Source organism: Lagopus leucura, unplaced genomic scaffold, assembly GCF_019238085.1.
Source record: "Lagopus leucura isolate 7727_CA_CO unplaced genomic scaffold, USGS_WTPT01 Super-Scaffold_100012, whole genome shotgun sequence".
NCBI classification, from domain to species: domain Eukaryota; kingdom Metazoa; phylum Chordata; class Aves; order Galliformes; family Phasianidae; genus Lagopus; species Lagopus leucura.
The window spans coordinates 2,907,123-2,925,773 of record NW_024962267.1 but is presented as its reverse complement, the minus strand read 5'-3'; the positions used below and the strand labels follow the sequence as shown (position 1 = coordinate 2,925,773).

Sequence of the window (18,651 nt, the reverse complement as noted above, 5' to 3'; positions counted from 1 at the left end):
CCCCCCCCCCCCCCCCCCCCCCCCCCCCCCCCCCCCCCCCAATTGAGTATTTTATAATACATTTTGTAGGGGAAACTAAGAATGGCTACATTGCCATCTACACAAGGAAACTCTTGTTACAGCTAATAACATGCATTTATCCAGTAGGCCATTGCAAACCATTTAAGGAATGTTGTTTGTTTGGGTTACTGATCAGAGGAGGGAGGCACCTGTAAAGGACTACAAGATTGCTTCCTCTGCACTGCATGGCAATCCAGACAAAATCACAAAACTCTTTTTAAAGCACAACAAAAAGTCCAAAACAAACAAAAACTCCAAACCACTGTTACTTTTATTGCTCCTAGTCAGGTGCTTACAAGACTGTTGCTTATTTATATATAGGCAGCATAGCAAGAATCAAAGAACCAAAAGCCATTCTAAAAGTGAGAATACTCTCTTCTGTTCCACAGGTTATACTTCTGCCTAGAGACTGTGGGCTTTTTCTAATGCAGAAATTCCTGCCTCTGAAGGAAATGATCTCCTCAGCAGGGAATTGCCAGTGCAAAAGATATCTTGAATTTGATACAGAGGGTATGGTCCATCCAGTTTCTTCAGAAAAAATGGCTTGTTTACAGTAGAGGACCCAAAATGCTCTTCCCCGGTGATTGATGGCATTTGCCTTCAGTTTATGTAACAGCTTTTATGGGGCGTTGTTTTTTATTTTTATTTTTTAAGAAGATTGTGGTAGTGGAAACTACCTCTGAGGTAGTGAGATTTCTCTCAGATGAAAACTCAAAGATAAATTCTGTCCAAAGTGACGTGCTGTGCCGTGATTTATAAATTACTACAGCCCATAAGGAACATTCTGTAAAAGCATAACTATTAATTAATGTGGTATGGTCAAACATGGGTCTGTTTGGTCAGAGTTTGAATAATGGGAACTAAAGTTGCAACAGATTTTAAAACAAAACAAATAAAATGCCAAAACTGCAGAAACTCTGAAAGAGATATCTGGATTGTGTAGTGATGATGGCAGTTAGTTACGAGATTGTAAATGATTACCTTAACAAGTACTTGGGTATTCTCACTGCTGAGTTATCTCCACTGTCTGGTGAATTTCTGGCCCCATGCTGTTATCTTTTGGTACGAAGATAACTGTCCGTGGTAGCTTTTTTTTTTTTTTTTTTTTTAAAAAAAAGCTGATTTATGCTTTTCTGTGTTTTCTTTTTTTTGTGTGATTTTTTTTTTTGAGCTGAATATGAATTCTGACTTTCTCAGTTTCTGTTTAGCGAATGGAAAAAAAGGCCTTATATGATTTTCTTGTAATTTTCATGTATTCTTACACGCATGCATGCATAGGAAACTTTTTTTCAGTGAAAGAGTTCTTATTCAGACTCATTTCTAATAGAGACTTAAATTTTCTTTACAAATGATATTATTCTGGAAAAGGGAATCACTTGCTTTCAAAACTGTTATAGCCCTGCTAATTTTTGTTCTAGCTGGTTAAAATGCTCTTGAGTTTTTTTTAACACTTTTGATTCTGCTCGGTTCTCAATTCCTTGTTTTTTCTAATCAGTTTTTGTTAGTATTGGGATACTTCAAAAGTGCTCTCTGAACATGCTGTTAAGTGTAATTCTGCCATTGAGTACTTCTGGTTGGTGTGCAAAGACATCCTTCATGTTCTCAGCTCTGTGGCCTTCAGAGCCATGGGAAAATGCAGCAAGCCTGGTGTCCACATAAGCAGACTTAAGTTTTGGGCCATTGTCAATTAAAATAGAAAAAGCAGTGGGGGAGGGATTTAAATAATACTTAAGTTACAGCCAAACTCTTGAAATTCATTACTCTGTTTTCTATAATATTTTGTGTTCTCACTACTGTAAGCTAAATGTAACTTAACCCCAGAAGCCAAGGAAGAAGTTCCTGTCCTTAGTACTGTTCTGACAAGGATATCTTCTCCCATCCCCATATCTCTTCTTTTAAAAACATTAACAACAAAAAACAGCAAGAGAAAAAGAGACACATCCACAGAATGGCTTACTGTCTGTGCTCTCTCTGAGGTGCTCAGCACAGTGTGAATGGAATGCTGTTTTGAAATGTCTGTATGTTCATTACAGTAGTAAGCCTGCTATGTGTTGTGTGGACTGCCTTTAAGAGAGTGTCTGAGTGTTATGTGTTGTTAGGAAGGGGAGCTCTTGTATCCGTTATAAGGCTTAGTTATTACAGTGGAGTACTGTCAGATAAGTATGGCACTCATGGAGCTGGTCAATAACAGTAAAGTGAAGTCTTTATCTAAATACCCTTACACGGCTATTTCCAGATCTCCATCTTTCACCAAGGAATTTGAGTTCTGTCTGGATTGTTCTTGGAGGAGCCTGTAACACATCATGACTAATCTGAGTGGCTATATCCCAGATGTCTGTGTCCTTCAGGAACACCTATAGAACTGTGTCACCTGCCTGGCCACTTGGAGCTGGAGGCTGGTCCCATGAATGCTATAGCTTAGCACCAAAAGTAGATTTCTCACGGTTGCTTATTGCTGTGTCACTCATCTGCCCTTAGGCAGATACATTTTTGTGCAGCTGATCAGTGAAACAGGACCAGAAATAATCTGGCTGAAAAGAAGTTAGCTATTAACCCAGGCATGGCTCCTTATGCAGTTCCCAAATGCTTATGCTAGCACAAATCATAGAATTGCTCAGGTTGGAAAAGACCTTAAAGATCAAAGGAGAAAGAAGCGCAGAAGCAGAGGGATGAGAAATACTTGAAAGTTTAAATGCTCCTTTAGCTTCGATACAGTAAAATGTCTAAAGCTATGGGATGTGAAGACTGCCTTCTGGGCATTCACCTGGACATCCTGCTACAAACTGTTCCATTTTAAGTAAATGTTTCTCTTTCACTGGTGCATAACATGGGCCTCAGCCAAATAACACCTTTATGGAGTGCTATTTTCTTACTTTTCTGAATTGATAGAGGCTGCATAGAATTGAGTGTTTGAAATTAGAATCATGAAACTAACTAGTTTGGAAAAGACCTTTGAGATGATCAACTCCAAACATCCCAACCATCCAACCGTTCTCAACAGATTACTACTTCCCACCAAAACTTAATCCCTTTTTCCCCCATCTGCTTTCTACTTTGTTTCCCGAATACTCATTCGGGAAAAGCTGAGATACAAAATACCTTTGGCCATGGTTACTGTGATAGTTCACTTTCTGCCACCATTTGTTGGATGCGGCTAAAACACTGAAAGCGCTTTCCATTTGCAGCAGGCAGATTTTGTGAACAATTGCTTTCCTGTGCTGGTAATGCAATAAACTGGAATAAGGAATGAAATAGTAATAAGGGATGGGAGAGTTATACTTGGGATTGGTATGGATAGCTGAGCTGAGAACGTGAGGCAGTAATTTACCTTGCATTTAAGTTGGTGCATCTGCTGGGAAAGGGAATTGTGTCCATGTACACTTCTTCTCCTCTTTTAGCTGCCTATTGTGTCCCTGCTCAAAACAAACAAAAAACCAAAAAGCTGTGTTGTGAATTGTTCAGTTAGGTGGCTATACAGGCATTCATCCTGCTGTGGTTTGGGTCTGAGAAGCTGTCTGGGGAGGAGGGCTGTTGACAACGTAACTAGCTGAAATGTAAGCTGCTGACTCAATACTCACCAATAGATGTGAGATGAAATCAATTTTTAATGCCGTAATTAACATTTTATTGCAAGTGATCTTGAGTGCATTGCAAATAACTCCCTGAAAACTTTTTAAAAACAGTCACTGAAATGAGGCCAAAAGTTCAAAATGGCATCTATGGGCATCTTTAATCCACCTAGTTTGGACTGCCTTAGTGGTAGCCTCAAGTGAGTGCTGGTGAGCCACCTGAAAGCAGTTACTTTTCAGGGAGGGAGGGTAAGAGTTCAATTTCTAGCTGGATTGACTCCTGGACTGACTCACCCTCCAGGAGTACATTTTCTGATGCCAGGGATGGATTAGGGCTGCGTGGCCAGAGGCAGAGAGGGGGAAAGAGGTAGGGCTGTAGATGCTAAAGCTGCTTTGAGGCTCGACACTCGGGTCAAAGGATGCTCAGAGGATTCTGTGTTAGGAGTTGACAGAACAATGAGAACAGCCAGAAAGGTGCAACAGAGCAGTTACATGAAATACTGAATAGAAAAAAGCCTTACTTGAAAGGAAAGATACAAGACTGTCATTTTTAATGCATGCAGCTGTGTCATAAATGGTGTTACTTGGTAGTGCCACATCATTGTGCATCTTTTGGTGATTGCATGCTCTTCTGCTCAATTGTTTCCTTAGACTTTCAGTCTGTAACATTAATTGTTCCTATTCTATTTCTGTTTGATTGCCTGGCATTGTAGACTATCTGTCCATCTCAGAGTAAGCAGAGCCAGGCCAGTGATTCTGTATATTTTATCCTTCTGTCCTTCTTTCCCTCCTGCTCTGTTCTATCCTTTTGTACTGCTTTTGAACAGGAAAGGCAGTGGGTTTTGAGCACCTTCATGTTCTGTTGTCCAGCCTGTACTCACAACTTCATCTTCACTGCTCATTCAAAATATAGGACTTTAAATGTAACTTCTCAGCTGGTATCAGAAGAAAATTGTTGTAATTATACCCGTATCTCCTGGCCAAGCATCCCTTATGTTCTTTGCAATGATACTTGATCTTGCATATAGATCCATAGGTAAATTGAAGCATTTCAGAGTCTTAATGCATCTTCTTTGTGCACTTCAGTTCTGTTGTAGTATTTCACTTTGGAATTAAACTTTTACTTCACACAAGCAGAATTGATAGCTGTCTGTGTTATGCTGGGCTTTGTATTTCTTACAGAAAGAAATTCAAGCAATGAGTCAATGCAATCACCCCAATGTGGTGACCTATTACACATCGTTTGTGGTGAAGGATGAGCTTTGGCTGGTTATGAAGCTGCTAAGTGGGGGTAAGTTACTGCTTTTACTTGTTTAGCTGCAAGGAAATTGTATGAATTTTCTAATGTGTGCTCTTTGAGTTAATTAACCTAAACTAAGCGGGGGAATGGTGAGAGAGTCTTAATAGGATGGATCTTGAGACGTAGACATGCTGAATGTTATAGCAAGAATATATGAGCTTAAAAAGAAAAAAGACTGTGTATGTATATTGATCTTGCATACTACGAATTGCTGGGATTAATTCAGTTGATCAAATTGCTGTCATTTTTTATTCTAAATCATTTTGTTATAGCTGTATATTAAGGCTGTGTTTGGAAAAGTAATGGTGAGAATTAAGTCACTTCTATCAATGTGGCATTTTTTTAGGAGTTACAAATCCCCTCTTAAAAAAAAAAAAAAAACAAACCCACGTGTATTTCTAGTTCCTTATTCTTCCTAGGACAGGCCTTACACACATTGAATTATTTTTATTGCCTAAGCTAACTGAACACCTTTTACAGTTTTTTTGTGGTATTAATGAATAATATTATAGCTTCACATGGTTCTGGAAGAAGCAAAAGGGACTAAATTGAATGCACTTTAAGCTTAGAAAAGTGAAATCCAAAATAAGAGGTTCCTAGCTGCCACATGGTGTTCTTCAAAATTAGTCGTTGGCGACAGACATCTGTATTGTTATCCTAGAAAGCATGGGGGGCAGTCCTACATCACATTTCTTTTAATTATTCAGTTCTCTTGTTCACTCAAAAGCAGGCGCTGAGAGGAACCAGTGATGATTTTTTTTTTTTTTTTTTTGAGGGGAATGTACTTTGAAGTACTGAAAAGTGCCTGGATAGATAGAAGATAGAGCAATAACTGAAATTTGTTGTCAAAGTGCGCGTCAGTAGGAATGTAGACAACATTGGTCTTCAAAGATTATCTCCTAGTCTTGCAGCTTCCTGTTTATCCTACATCATAAATTCATGAACTATAATTTAAGTTGGATAATAAACTAAAACATGTTTGGTGCTTGTCTGTTTAAATTTGCTTTAGACTTGCATCTGTAACTTATCAAGTATGTCTTCCTAATGAACAATTACCATATTTTTGGCAAAAAACATTGCTTTTGTTTGTTTGTTTGAATGAAAGTATGGTGTGCTTTATTCTAAGAACTAGTTAGCTGAAAACTTAAATAACAAGGGGAGAATGAAGAAATATGTTGTCTTCAAGAATCTGAAATGTTTTCCTTCTTACCTGGATTTGCAATATAGGTTCAATGCTTGATATAATAAAGTATATTGTCAACAGAGGAGAGCACAAAAATGGTGTCCTTGAAGAACCCATAATAGCAACAATTCTTAAGGAGGTTTTGGAAGGTTTAGACTATCTGCACAAGAATGGGCAAATTCACAGGTAGGAGCATATACACAGTGAAAAATATTTTCAAAGTTGAATGTATAGGGTGCTGTTGATACTGGTCAGCTGCAGTTTTTTGGTTAAGCAAATTCTATTGCTTGAATGCAATCAGTAATTCTTAAATGATAATGCTCAGGCAGCTGCTGTTAATCTTGACTGTTAGTTTGTTGCTAATTCTTTGTATTTTACTTTATTCTCTTTCCTTTTTATATTTAACGTAGGCCTGTGCTGCACTAAGTCTGCAAAAACTGTGGTCTGTATTCCTGTAACTGCTGGTACTCCAGAGATTTAATTTGACTTTAGTTTGTGGTATGATCTGTGGCTTATAGTTGTATATTGTGTTGCATAATAAACCCATTCATTATATAAGGCAATTGAACAATCTGTGTAAATGTGAAATGTATTTCTTCCCGATAGTCAGTATTGTCTAATAGCACAGATTTCTCTTTATGACCAACCAAACATGAAGCTGGGACTGAGATGAAAATTACATCTTGGTGTATACATATCTAAATGATTGTTTCCCTCTGTGTGTTCTCACTCTGCTGGCTTTCTCATTATAAATTGTGCAGATGCCCTAGGGTGTTCTATATGCGCATATTATAGTGATCAGCAGGTTGTTTCCACTGTTTGGAGGTTGCAAGGAAGTGCTGTGCTTTCACCTCCCTGATTAATTTTGCTGTAGTGAGTTTGCCTTTTTATGAAAGTGCCAACAAGGGGCTCTCTGTTTCTAGGACTGCTCTTTACAAGAGAGGAGAAAAAAAAATAATCACAGCAGACAGAACTGAAAATGGTGGTAGTAGAGACGTAGCAGAGTAATAGTTCTTTTGGTGTACTGCTTTTGTCTCATTCTATAAATGAACTGCCTTTGTAAATTAAGAAGTTTCTTCCTTTTGTGGAGAGAAAATTGAGATAAATGGAGAAATAAAGTATAGTTAACTTCTGCTCTGGAATTCCTAAGATCTGTCATAAAACTTAATTTGTAGTTTTTTATTAAGCTGATGTTGCTGCAGAAAGAATATCCATCAGCTTTTAGGGATAACAGGATCCTTTGAGGTCATATTTGCGAACTGCCCGTGTACCTTTTTGAAGAAGCTTAAAAGAGATAAAGCTCCTTATTGCATGTGAGATTTCTCCTTTTTATAGCATCTAGTTTATAAACTGTGCAATGCCACTGAAGTGCTGATTTAAAGAATATTGTACACCTTCATTTACCCCTTGCATTTGGAAGGTGAAAGCTGTGATAGGTCAGGGAGTCCTTTTTTAAGCAGTAGTTGCCAGTTGGAGACATTCCCAAAATTAATGGATTTCATTTTGTTGTTTCAATATGTTCTCCTTTATGTATGAGGAAGCAGGTAATGTTATATTCAATAGCAAAATGTTACCTTCAGTAAATTTTGGAAAGCTAAATGTTTATGGTATTTTGTGTATGATAGATCCTGTGCTTTAAGAATGGGGTGTATGTTTCTATTAAGGACAAAAAAAAGCAAACCAAAACATCAAAGCAATTAACACCCCCCCCCTCAAAGCCAGATTTTTTTTTTTTAATCTAAGTTACCTATGAGTGATATGTTAAATTGATAGATAGTTGATGTTTAAGAACATACCACATTTCTGACAGGTTCAGTTTCAAGTAGCTTTTCATCATGGTACACCATAGAAAAGCTTAATTCCATTGCATAGAAATCTAGAGAAATGTACAAATGGTATTTTCTATTTGTCTTTCTCGAAGTTGGATCTTTTCTCTGAACAGGTCAAAGGCAACTGGGTTGTTGTTGTTTTTTTTTTTTGTTTTTTTTTTTCCCCAGTAGTGAGGCATTTGGGTGTAAGAAAGTGTTCGTTCTTGCTGTAAAGGTCTGAAAGTTTGTGAGGTTATATTGATAAAAGGAGGCAAAAGAGTTGAACCTCAGTATTTGTTCTAAAAATGCATCCCTGAATCCTGCTCATTTTATGCCAAGGCCAATATGTGTGGTTGTATATTAAGATGGAGTTCATGAATTTATTCTGCACTCTGTTTTATTGCAAGTAAGTTACATTTTGAACTTTAGTTCCTGTTTCTGCCTTTAATATTTTCAAATGCTATCTTGTGAAATTAAGAAATTTGAAGGTGTTTTTTTGTCTCTTTTTACGTAAAAATATATGTATTCTTTATGTAAAGGTAACTTCTTATTTGTACATTCTAGAGATTTGAAGGCTGGCAACATCCTGCTGGGTGAAGATGGCTCTGTACAAATAGCAGGTAATGGCAGTGGTAGAGAAGTAGTGGCTAAATTAAAAGGTATTTGGAGCTGATGTAGGGGCAACGTATAGAAGTTTTTCTGTTGACTTTTAACTATTCCTTTTTGAAGCACTGCAGCTGCAGGTCATCCAATTTTAGAATGCTTGGTTAATGATATGAGTTAGAAATTATTTTTTTTGTGTCCAATCAAATATATCAGGAAACATCAATGATCTCTTGTTTCCTTTAGAGTCACTGATACAGCTTAAAGTGCTTGCAGATAGTGGCGATTCTTATTTTTAGGTTTATTTCATGAAATGTTTCTGGAAGTAATACTAATGGTGGGGATTGAAAAGTCTTGTATGTATTACACTTTTGTAGGACGTTATCTTTGAAGTAGTCACTGATATGTGAGACTTCTCACTGAGAATTTTTTACTTTTCTCCCCAGAGTACTCACGGGCCTTAACAGCTTATAACTCATGACCCAGGGATGAAACCTTCCTGTTTAGTAGCCCTCAGTAATAAGAATGGCTGTAACTGAAATTTTGGTTTCAAATAAAGGATGCTTTCAAAGTTTTGTGTAAGCTTACCTTGTGAAGGGCTTGAATATTTTAGTACCCTGAAGTTTATGAAATGAGAAGGGGAAAGATTATCTGGCAGCTGAGCCAGTTTTAATTCTTCTATTGGAGTTTAAGGCTTTTATAATAAAGTAAATAGTCAATTCTACAGGCTTGAATTTTACTTACATTTATTCTCTTGTTTATACCCTGCAGTCATCTTCATTTTCTATAGTGCTTTAGGCAAGCGATACTCCAGAATTTGTAGATCTTCTAGTACTCTAAAGGAGTAGATGTCCAGGTAACCCACTTAATTGGGGAAAAAAAAAAAAAGCTCAAAGCAAATCTCATGAACAATCTGAAGAAAAAGCTGCTGACTTCTCATTATAACTTTCACACACAGTCAAATCTGCTGTCACAGTAATCAGATAACATTCAAGCACAAGCTTAATTTATCTTTTTGTAGTTCAGCTCTAGCATATGGCTTCTTGACCTTTTCCTTCTTCTTGCTGTAGGCATCTTAAACTAGTAAAGTTTTTATTGTGCTGCCAGGGCATGCAGGACTGAGGAATTTCAGTAGCTAAATAGATATGTGGAATGTCTTTCTTTCAGGTGTTGTTTCCATAGCAGGTTACTTCAGAATTTCAGCTAAAATGTGCAGCAGTATCAGACTTGTTTCATTGTTGGTATGGGGCTGTACTGTATGGGGCAGCTGAACATTGCACACTAATTGAAAGGCAGTTTAAATGTCAGAGGCTGCTTTTCTTCCTTGTTAATCTTTTTTGCCTTGATGAAGTACAATCCCCTTTAATCTTTGAAGAGTAGATACTTGATTTGTAATCTAGCTGTTATGTTCTGGCTTCTTTTTAGTTTGTTGGAAGAACTTGTCTTTTGACTGCTCATTCTGTTGCACCCCAAGTTTCTATGAGAAAAAGACTTACCTATAATAAATGCTGCTAATATACGGAGTAACATTTGTAAACATAGTTGTCCATTAGCCCCTCAGAACAACAAAATGTTACGATTCACAAATAAAGCCTGGCCTAGAGTTTCTCTGACGAAAGTTTTTGTACAAATGTTGAAGACCATACATTTCTTCAAAGAAATTGAGTAGACCATATGTTCTTCAAATAAGAGGAATGGCTCTACAGAGACCTCTGATTACAGACCTCAGAAGTTCTTTACAGAGACTCTGTTCAGTGTCTCTAGAGGAGAAGACGAACGCATACATTTTCTTGTTCTGTTTAAAATTGAGTATACTTATTTTTCAACTACCAAATTCCTCTGTACAGAGCAGGAAATTTCAGACTTCCTATTCACAAATAAAACGTTAAATATTTGCTACAAGCATACTGCTGTTATTAAATCTGTTGGGACTGTAAGATCTTATGGACAAACAAGATGATTGGACAAACAAGATGATTGGTACTTTATCAGGGTTACAGCCTTCTAAACCTGAATTGCCTAGCAGGGATCAAAATATCTAAGAAACCAGCAAAAGAACAGGAATAAGATGAAATATAGAGCATATAACACAGAGGAATTGTAGTCAGATCAGTGGAAATGTTGCAGGAGGTGTGGGCAGTATGCATGTTGTGTTCAGTCCATACAAGAAAATGAGTTTGAATAAAACCCATAATAATAAAATAGTGTGTTTTGAGGATTCTTGCAGAAGATTGCCCACTTTGGGTTTGTGCATAGCTGTCTGTAGAAACTTAAACTTGCTCATTTCAGCAGAAGTTCTTAATGTTCACTCTTGTGTTAAATGATACCCCCAAAAAAAGTTGAATCTAGGCCTCAGGTGCTTAAGGTGAAAAAATTAGCAGGGACAATTTTTTTAGGGACAAAAGCTTGACCTTTCTTTAGCTTTAGCCTTAGGCTAAAATCTAGAGCCTCCTTTGAGTTGAGAAATTTGTTAGAGCAAACATTTTTTGGCAGTCTGTGCCTTCCTTTGCAACTGCTTTGGAAGCAGTGGCCTTGTCCCCCCCGCAGCCCAGGAGGTTTGGCCTTGGCTGAAGCTTGGCCCAGTACCCAGTCCTGGTAAAAGAGCCAGAGGAGAAATGGCTTTTGGGCTATGCTTATTTGGCCAGCCCCTCTGCTGTGCTTACGTTAATTCAGAATCCTTTACTAATACACTGGAATCATGACTTCTGAAACTTTTTCTTTAGTGTTAGCTGTGACTTTTAGTAACTAACACTAGATCATTCAGCTCTTTCCTTGTAATGTATTGACCTTTCCTCTTCATGAAATTTCTCTTCAATTATACTGTGTCCGCTATGTGGTAGAAAGCTTGCTGCTGTGGAGTCATGTCTGTTATTAAGCAGTGTGTATTTCTGAAAGCTATGTCTGGAATGAGACGTGAATGTCTTGTTTTTACTGAGGAGCCATCGAAGCATTCTTTCTCTTTTCAGAAGTGTACATTGCTTGACTGGAATTGTAGTGAAATGTTTGCTTGAATTGATGAAATGCTTATCTCATGGTTCTCAGTGAGGTGTTGCAAAACTTCCTTTTGAAGCTTATACAAGGAGGGATTTTGCTTTGTTTTTGCTTGGTTCATTGTGTCCTCCCCCTCTTCTGTTTTCTGGCTTGTGTCTTTTTCAAAGATGGTCAGAATTTTAGCTCTGCATCTTGGCTCCTAGAAGGACTTTTAAACTTATTTTGTTTGATACAAAGTATTTATCTTTGCTACTGAAAAGACTTTTTTTTTTTCTATCTCAATTATGTGCTTATTTTTGCTTTCTGCTTATACAGTTTTTCTTCATATACAGTAGTGTTCTTCAAAAAATAGTTACAAATAATGGCACTGATACTAGGACATTTGAAATCTAAAAGTAGGTGTTTCTGAAGCTGTTCACCCTTTTCAGAAATTCAAATGAAATCCCTCCAATCTATAATTTACAGATTTTTTTGGGGGGGAAAAATGATTTTTCTTATTCCTCAGATAAACTGCAGGGAAAGTTAAAAATACATATTTTAGTTGTGGTTTACTTCTCTCTTGTCTATTGTATTTGTGTTTTAATAATGTAGAAGAGGTCCAGAATTCCATGGTTAATGGTTGTTTAATGGAAAGTAATGATAAAGCCCCCAAATCCAGACCACAAGGGTGATTCAGAATGCAAGCTTTATTGTGGCCATTGGAAAAAATTAACAGTGAGGAGTGACAGTGTGGGCTCAGAGTTGCCTGTCCAGTGCTTCTGGAACAGGCTCTTCTGTAATGCTGTGGCCTAAATAAATAAATAAATAAAACAAAATAAACAAACCTCCCACACCAAAACAAAAGAGATCTTTTCCCCAGAGTTTAAGAGTTCCATAGGTTTGCTATGGTTATATAACTAAAATATTTATTCACATTTCAATCTCTGCTGATAATTTGGGAAAGAAAAAGATTATAGTCCAGGCAGCCTAGAATTACTGCTGAAAAATAAATGTAAAAGGTATTATTTTAAGGTTTAAGAGTACCCAGCCTGAAAATGTTTATGCATTCTTTGAACAATGGATGCTTGCAAAGTTATGAAGTAGGGCTGTATTACCAGCACCAGTCCAACTAACTAAAAAATCTCTTTGGTCCAGAGACAACCTAAAATAATACCTTGTCATGAGAAACACCTCTGGTTTGTCTAGCTGATACATTGACTTTGCTAAATGAGCATACGAAACTAATGCCCTTTTAAGAGCATATTTTGAATAGCAGGTCCTGTGTGCATTTTGTTTTCCTAATTCCTAAGAAAGAATTTTTTTTGTTTTTTTTTCAGTTGTGATTCTTTTATCTCAAGAGAACTGGCATTGCTTCTACTATATGAGAAATTTTGTTTGTTATTAGTAGTTTAACTGGTTATAACTTCTTTCTCATTTCCCAGACTTTGGTGTTAGTGCATTTTTGGCTACTGGAGGTGATATGACTCGTAACAAAGTAAGGAAAACATTTGTTGGTACTCCGTGTTGGATGGCCCCTGAAGTAATGGAGCAGGTATTACAAATGTTTAAGAACAAAAATAAAATCTCTTAGTCTTTAATTTTTGGAACTTCAGACATCAGTACCTTGTTTTTCCTTTCTGGCTCTATTCCAGGTGCGCGGTTATGACTTCAAGGCTGATATGTGGAGTTTTGGAATAACAGCCATTGAGTTAGCAACAGGAGCAGCACCTTATCACAAATATCCTCCTATGAAAGTAAATGTCACCTTATATTGATGCTGAAGTGTTCTGGATTTCAGGTTGTTCTGTGTGTTTAAACATTTTTTGTCACTGCGAATTTTTCTCTGATGAATGACTAAAGATAGGCCAATTTTGTAAATGGTGGCAAGGATCTATAGGCAGCTGCACGAGGGCAGTGATGTGCAAGGAGAAGACCTAGAAAACTGGGCTTTGGGCCGTTGTTACTAGCATTTACTTTGTATTTCATTCACTTCAGTGGAAACCAAAACAACAAAGGCAGCGCTTCCTCATTCTGTTTTTATGCCTATTGGCTTTTAAAATAGTACAATGTAGAGGTTTTCAGAAAAAGTGTGCCAGTGATTATATGGAATTGCAAGTCTGGTATCTGATACGTGTTTTTAAAAGTAGGAGAAAGTTGCTGTTCATTTTGTCAAACCAGAAAGTTTGGAATTTAAGTTACTCTTTGAAAATGAAATTTGTCATCTCAGTTTGATATTTTGTTAATGATTTATGTATTTTTTACTGGTTCTGATAAAGATAGTGACTGAGGGCTTTCTTGAAATGAGTTTTGTGCTACTTCTTTAAGAAGAGCTTGGACAGTGTTGCCTTTCAGGGAAGCCTACTGGAAAAACACAGGAAACAAAGCGGCTACCGAAAAACCTTGTGGCTGATGTTTTTTATTGCTATGGTAACTACTACTGGTGTTCAAAATTGAGAAGATGTACCATGTTCTGTAATGTTAAGATACTTAAATTGATAGCAATTGCTGTACACAGCACTACTTCTGAAAAGGTGAAGAACGGTGTAGAATAGTGTCTAACATAACTAATAAAAAAACAAATATGATATTATCAGAACAGCCTCAAAACATATTTTGTTATTCAGGCGTAAAACTGTCATAAGCTTCTGACTGAAGTACTTTAGATCTTGTAGTGTTTCACTCAAGTGTTGTGTATTTTTTAATTTGTGCAGCAGAAATGCTGATTGCAGCAACCTTGCTTACTATTCCTCTTCTGTTTCACTCTTATCTGTCCACATTCCTGTCAGAAATTCAACATCCAGTGATGCTGCAACACCCAAGCAGAGTTTTTTCAATGTTTTGGAGTCCACATGTTCTCTTTTCTTTGAAGAATTGTAAAGTGGTGTTTGCATTATTGATTTTTTTAATGTATTTATTTATAACAGTTATACCACTAATTGTTCTGAGGATTGTGTAGAAATGCTATTTTGATGTTTTAGCACTACTTTGTTATAATTGTAAATCAAGATATCTAAATGTATGTACTCTGAAGAACAGTTATTCTCTTAATTTATACATCTTCTGGTTTGGTTTTACTTACAGTAATTTTTCTTGGGTTTACTGTAGGTGTTAATGCTGACCCTGCAAAATGACCCTCCCACTTTAGAAACTGGTGTAGAAGACAAGGAGATGATGAAAAAGTATGGCAAATCCTTTAGAAAATTAATTTCTTTATGCCTTCAAAAAGATCCTTCCAAAAGGTAGGTCTTTATTGCCATGTACAGTGTAACTTTTTAAAAATATAGCGACTATTTACAGTTCTATTTAAATATTGTTGCCCTTCAGTGTACAGTTTGGATTTTGCAAATATCAGCTGTCAGTATTCATCTCGGGAGAAGAAATTGCCTTTGAATTGTCACTTAAGTTTTCTTCTGAGTTGTTAACCTCATTTGCTTGTATTTAAATATCCTGTTCTTATCAAAGTCCATGTTCTATATCTTTTCCATTTCAGGCAAACATCTTGATATTTTCCGTAAATCTAACACCACTGTTCAGGTTGATCAGATAGAACTATTGGTAACTAAACATTATGACCTCATGGCCTTTAAAAATTAGAACAAGAAAGTACTAAATTACTACGCTCAGTATTGCCTTTAACTTAAATGTCTCCATAGAAAATGACTTATTAAGAGATATTTTTGTAACCTAAGGTGGGATGCTCCTAGCTTGTTTAGAGTTTCTAAAGTTACTGTAGGCTATTTTCTTTGCTGCTTTTTTCTTTATTTGGTGAAATGGGATAGCCAGGATAATGGAGATGTTAACCATCTATTTAAAAACTATTGCTGAGGTCCCAGGTTCCCAGTGTGAATAATTTATTTATCCTTCATCTGTTTTTATGCGGACCCATATTCATAAGCCTCTTTGCTGAGGAGGTGGAGAAGGCACATTGAGTAACATTATTTCCCAAGAGTGTTCAGTAGATCACTTCTTAAAAAACTTATATCTGACGTATCTGGGGGAAAAAGATTGGTCTGAAGAGATTGATGACTGAGTGGGTGTGTAGGTCTTTGCTGGTGTTCCACTAGCATTAAGCTCAGGATATATAGTGGTCATGTTGAAAAGATGGAAGCAGCAATAGTAGAAAATGTATGTAATTAAGAAAAGGAATAAAAATTACATAGCACTGTTCTTATTCTTGAAATCCTTCAAATTCTGCTTTGAAAAGTCTTTCCCATGTTCTTTACAACTGATGGTCTTATTAACAAATCCTAATGCTTTGCACTGCTACTTGCTGGCTGCTCATATATAGGAGTGAAATCTTGTTTTGGATAATCTTTATTGAAATTCTGGATGCTCCCTTCCTGGATGTATTCAAAGTCATATGCAACCTGACCTAGCGGAAAGCATCTCTGCGTATGGCAGTGGGATTGGAACAGATGATCCTTAAACCCATGATACCCAAATAATTCTGTGATTCTCTTCTGTGAAGTTTCTTTTAAGTTTCCAGTGTCTGGTAATTTTCAGAGAAAGATTAAATTGGTATGAAAACATAAACAATTAAAAATGACTTTTTTTCCTTGCAGAGGAATGCCCAGAGTTATCTGACGTCAGTGTTCAAACATGAGTGTTCTCATGAATGTAGTATTTTCATACTCAAGTTTGATCTGAATGGAGCAGTTAGCATCACATATAGGTGATGAGATCTACGTGCCAGTTGTTCTTAATGTGACAGTGAGCATTCTTGTGCTATAGGGTTGTTGCTATTTTTTGTTTCTTTGTAGTCTGGAGTTAATTTGGCATAGAGATACTTCAGTAGTGATGTTGGTTGTGGAAGATGTACTTGCTCGTTCTGTTAAATTAGATGCCTAGCTTTGCGTTATCTCTCAGACAGTGATGTTTCTTTTGGGCATCTGTGCATGAAAATTTTTCTCTTCAGTGCAAAGAATGTTGGTTACAGTCTCTGGCTATAATTCACTGCTTAAACCAGTGTGGGTAACAAGCCAAGAAGGTACTTTCAGACCTGTTCAGAAGTGTTTTGCATAAGGAATGATGAAGCAATGGAGGACGTTAGTTTGGATAAGACTTTACCAAGAATCTAGTTTTTAACTGCAGGTATTCCTTTTAATGAGATATGATGGTGCTGGATCACTAAAACTTACCCTAAAGTTTGAAGTTGATTTGAGGCAGAACTTTCAAAATTTGACATAGGAATTGGTTCTTAAAAGGCTCCCCTTCATTTTATCCATCTAAGGGTTATATGTGGAATACAACTAAGGATGGTGGTCAACACATTGTCACTAATAAGAACTCCTTTATTTTAGAGTCAGTTACTTTGGAGTGGAAGCAAAACAAGTTCTCGTGGAACTACTGTAATTGACTACACAGGATGCTTATTGTTGATGATTCAAGTAGTTTCACTATTTCTAGCAGGAGTGAACAGTTCTGTGTACTATTCCTGTTTTCTTCACTTCCTTATCAGATGTGACCTCAAAGAAACATAGCAGTTCAGATTTTTCTTCCTTGTCAGAACGTTCTGTAGGAAAGTTTTCTCCTTTCTTATCTAATCTGATTTGTATCCACTGTCTTGCTGTAGTTCAAATGAAAAGCTAGCTAATATTGCTTCCGTTTGTTCAGAAATTATGAATCTTGGAGACTCCAGCTTCCCTAAGTGTAGCCACACCCCAAAATGAGTAAGGTTCTGTGTTCCTAGTAGTATTAAAAACAAAAACAAAGCCCCCCCACACCAAAAACCCAAACAAAAAAGCAAAAAAAAAACACCCAAAAAAGTGAACGAGTAAACTGGTGGCTTTTAGGTTTTTTTTTTTTTTTTTTTCCTCTCCATGGTCTTTTTCAGCACCATATTACGGTTTTGTCTGGGTACGTAGCTTTAGATCCATGAGGCTAGAGGGCAGTAAAACCTTTTATTGGGATCATCATTTCAGTAGCTGAAAGATTCTGAAAGTCTGTTGGGAATGTCAAAAATATAAACTTGAACACGATCAGAAGAATCATAGAATGGCCTGGGTTGAAAAGGATCTCAAAGATCATCTAGTTTCAAACCAAAAGATTGAACAGAACTGCAAGTGAAGTTAAAACGTCTAGGTTTTGACCATACAACAGTTGATTTGATGTTTGTTTAGTTCTAAAATGCTCCTGATAACTTTCTAGTTTATGCAGCATGTTAATAGTGTCAGTACAGTTAATACCTGTTTGCATCACTGAAATAGAAGAATTCAATTAACAGGTATTGATGCTACTGTCTTTAAAAATACAATCACCCTTTCATTGCTCTAGAGCAAAGTTTAGTTACATTTATTGAGTCATTTCAGGAAGCACGTAGCCTGACTTTTTTTTTTTTTAATTTGCTTGCTTGTTTGTTTTAAGGGTATAATGCATTTCTGTTAAAAGAAAAAAGGCAAACGTTGGCAACTTAGGTACTGATATATTATTTTTTTTTTTGGTATCTTTGCCATAGGGAAACTTAATTTTTTCATGTATGGTAAGTAAGTATGTGTGAATTAGTTCAGTAGCTATTGCCATTCATTTCCCCATTCATACAGTACTAATTCAAAAGTATTAGAGCCATACGATTTAACTAACGCCCTGTACTGTATTCACTGAGAGGGATCTTTGTTTCCTGTTCTAATATATTATTGATCTTTCAGGCCCACAGCAGCAGAACTTTTAAAATGCAAATTTTTCCAGAAAGCCAAGGTAAAACGTTTAACCCTACAAGTAAATTTTGCTCTGCCTTAAAATCTACATGATTTTTTTCCCCCTGTATTGATTTTTTAACTTACCAAATGTTGATTTTTGCAGAACAGAGAATACCTGATTGAAAAGCTTCTCACTAGAACGCCTAATATAGCACAAAGAGCAAAAAAGGTGAGTGTTTTCATCTCTCTTGACTGGATTGCAAACGAAGGTGGGGACTGTATAATTGCCTTAGATTTTAGTTGACTAAGCTGTTTTCTTATGCACTCCTTCATAGATTCTGTTGATGAATAGTTTCTGCAGTTTATTGTTCCCCAATAAGCTTTGTGTTGTTTAGACTTCCTCATGAGAGTTGTCAAAATATATATCACCCAAATTGTCTTTTTTCCCCACTCACTTTTAGAAATATACTGGTGACATGATTATGCAGCTGGCAAGAGACAGAACAATGCCCATGTAGGTTCA

General features: G+C 36.6%; 1 protein-coding gene across 1 annotated transcript in view; it reads left to right on the top strand.

The window, feature by feature from the left end:
• Nucleotides 1-18,651, top strand: part of STK39 (serine/threonine kinase 39) — an 86,157-nt gene that overhangs the window by 11,670 nt on the left and 55,836 nt on the right. The window contains 8 exon segments of the mRNA XM_042875076.1: nt 4,812-4,920; nt 6,157-6,298; nt 8,485-8,540; nt 12,936-13,045; nt 13,146-13,247; nt 14,599-14,732; nt 18,138-18,186; nt 18,292-18,357. Coding sequence (XP_042731010.1) covers nt 4,812-4,920; nt 6,157-6,298; nt 8,485-8,540; nt 12,936-13,045; nt 13,146-13,247; nt 14,599-14,732; nt 18,138-18,186; nt 18,292-18,357 — 768 coding nt within the window.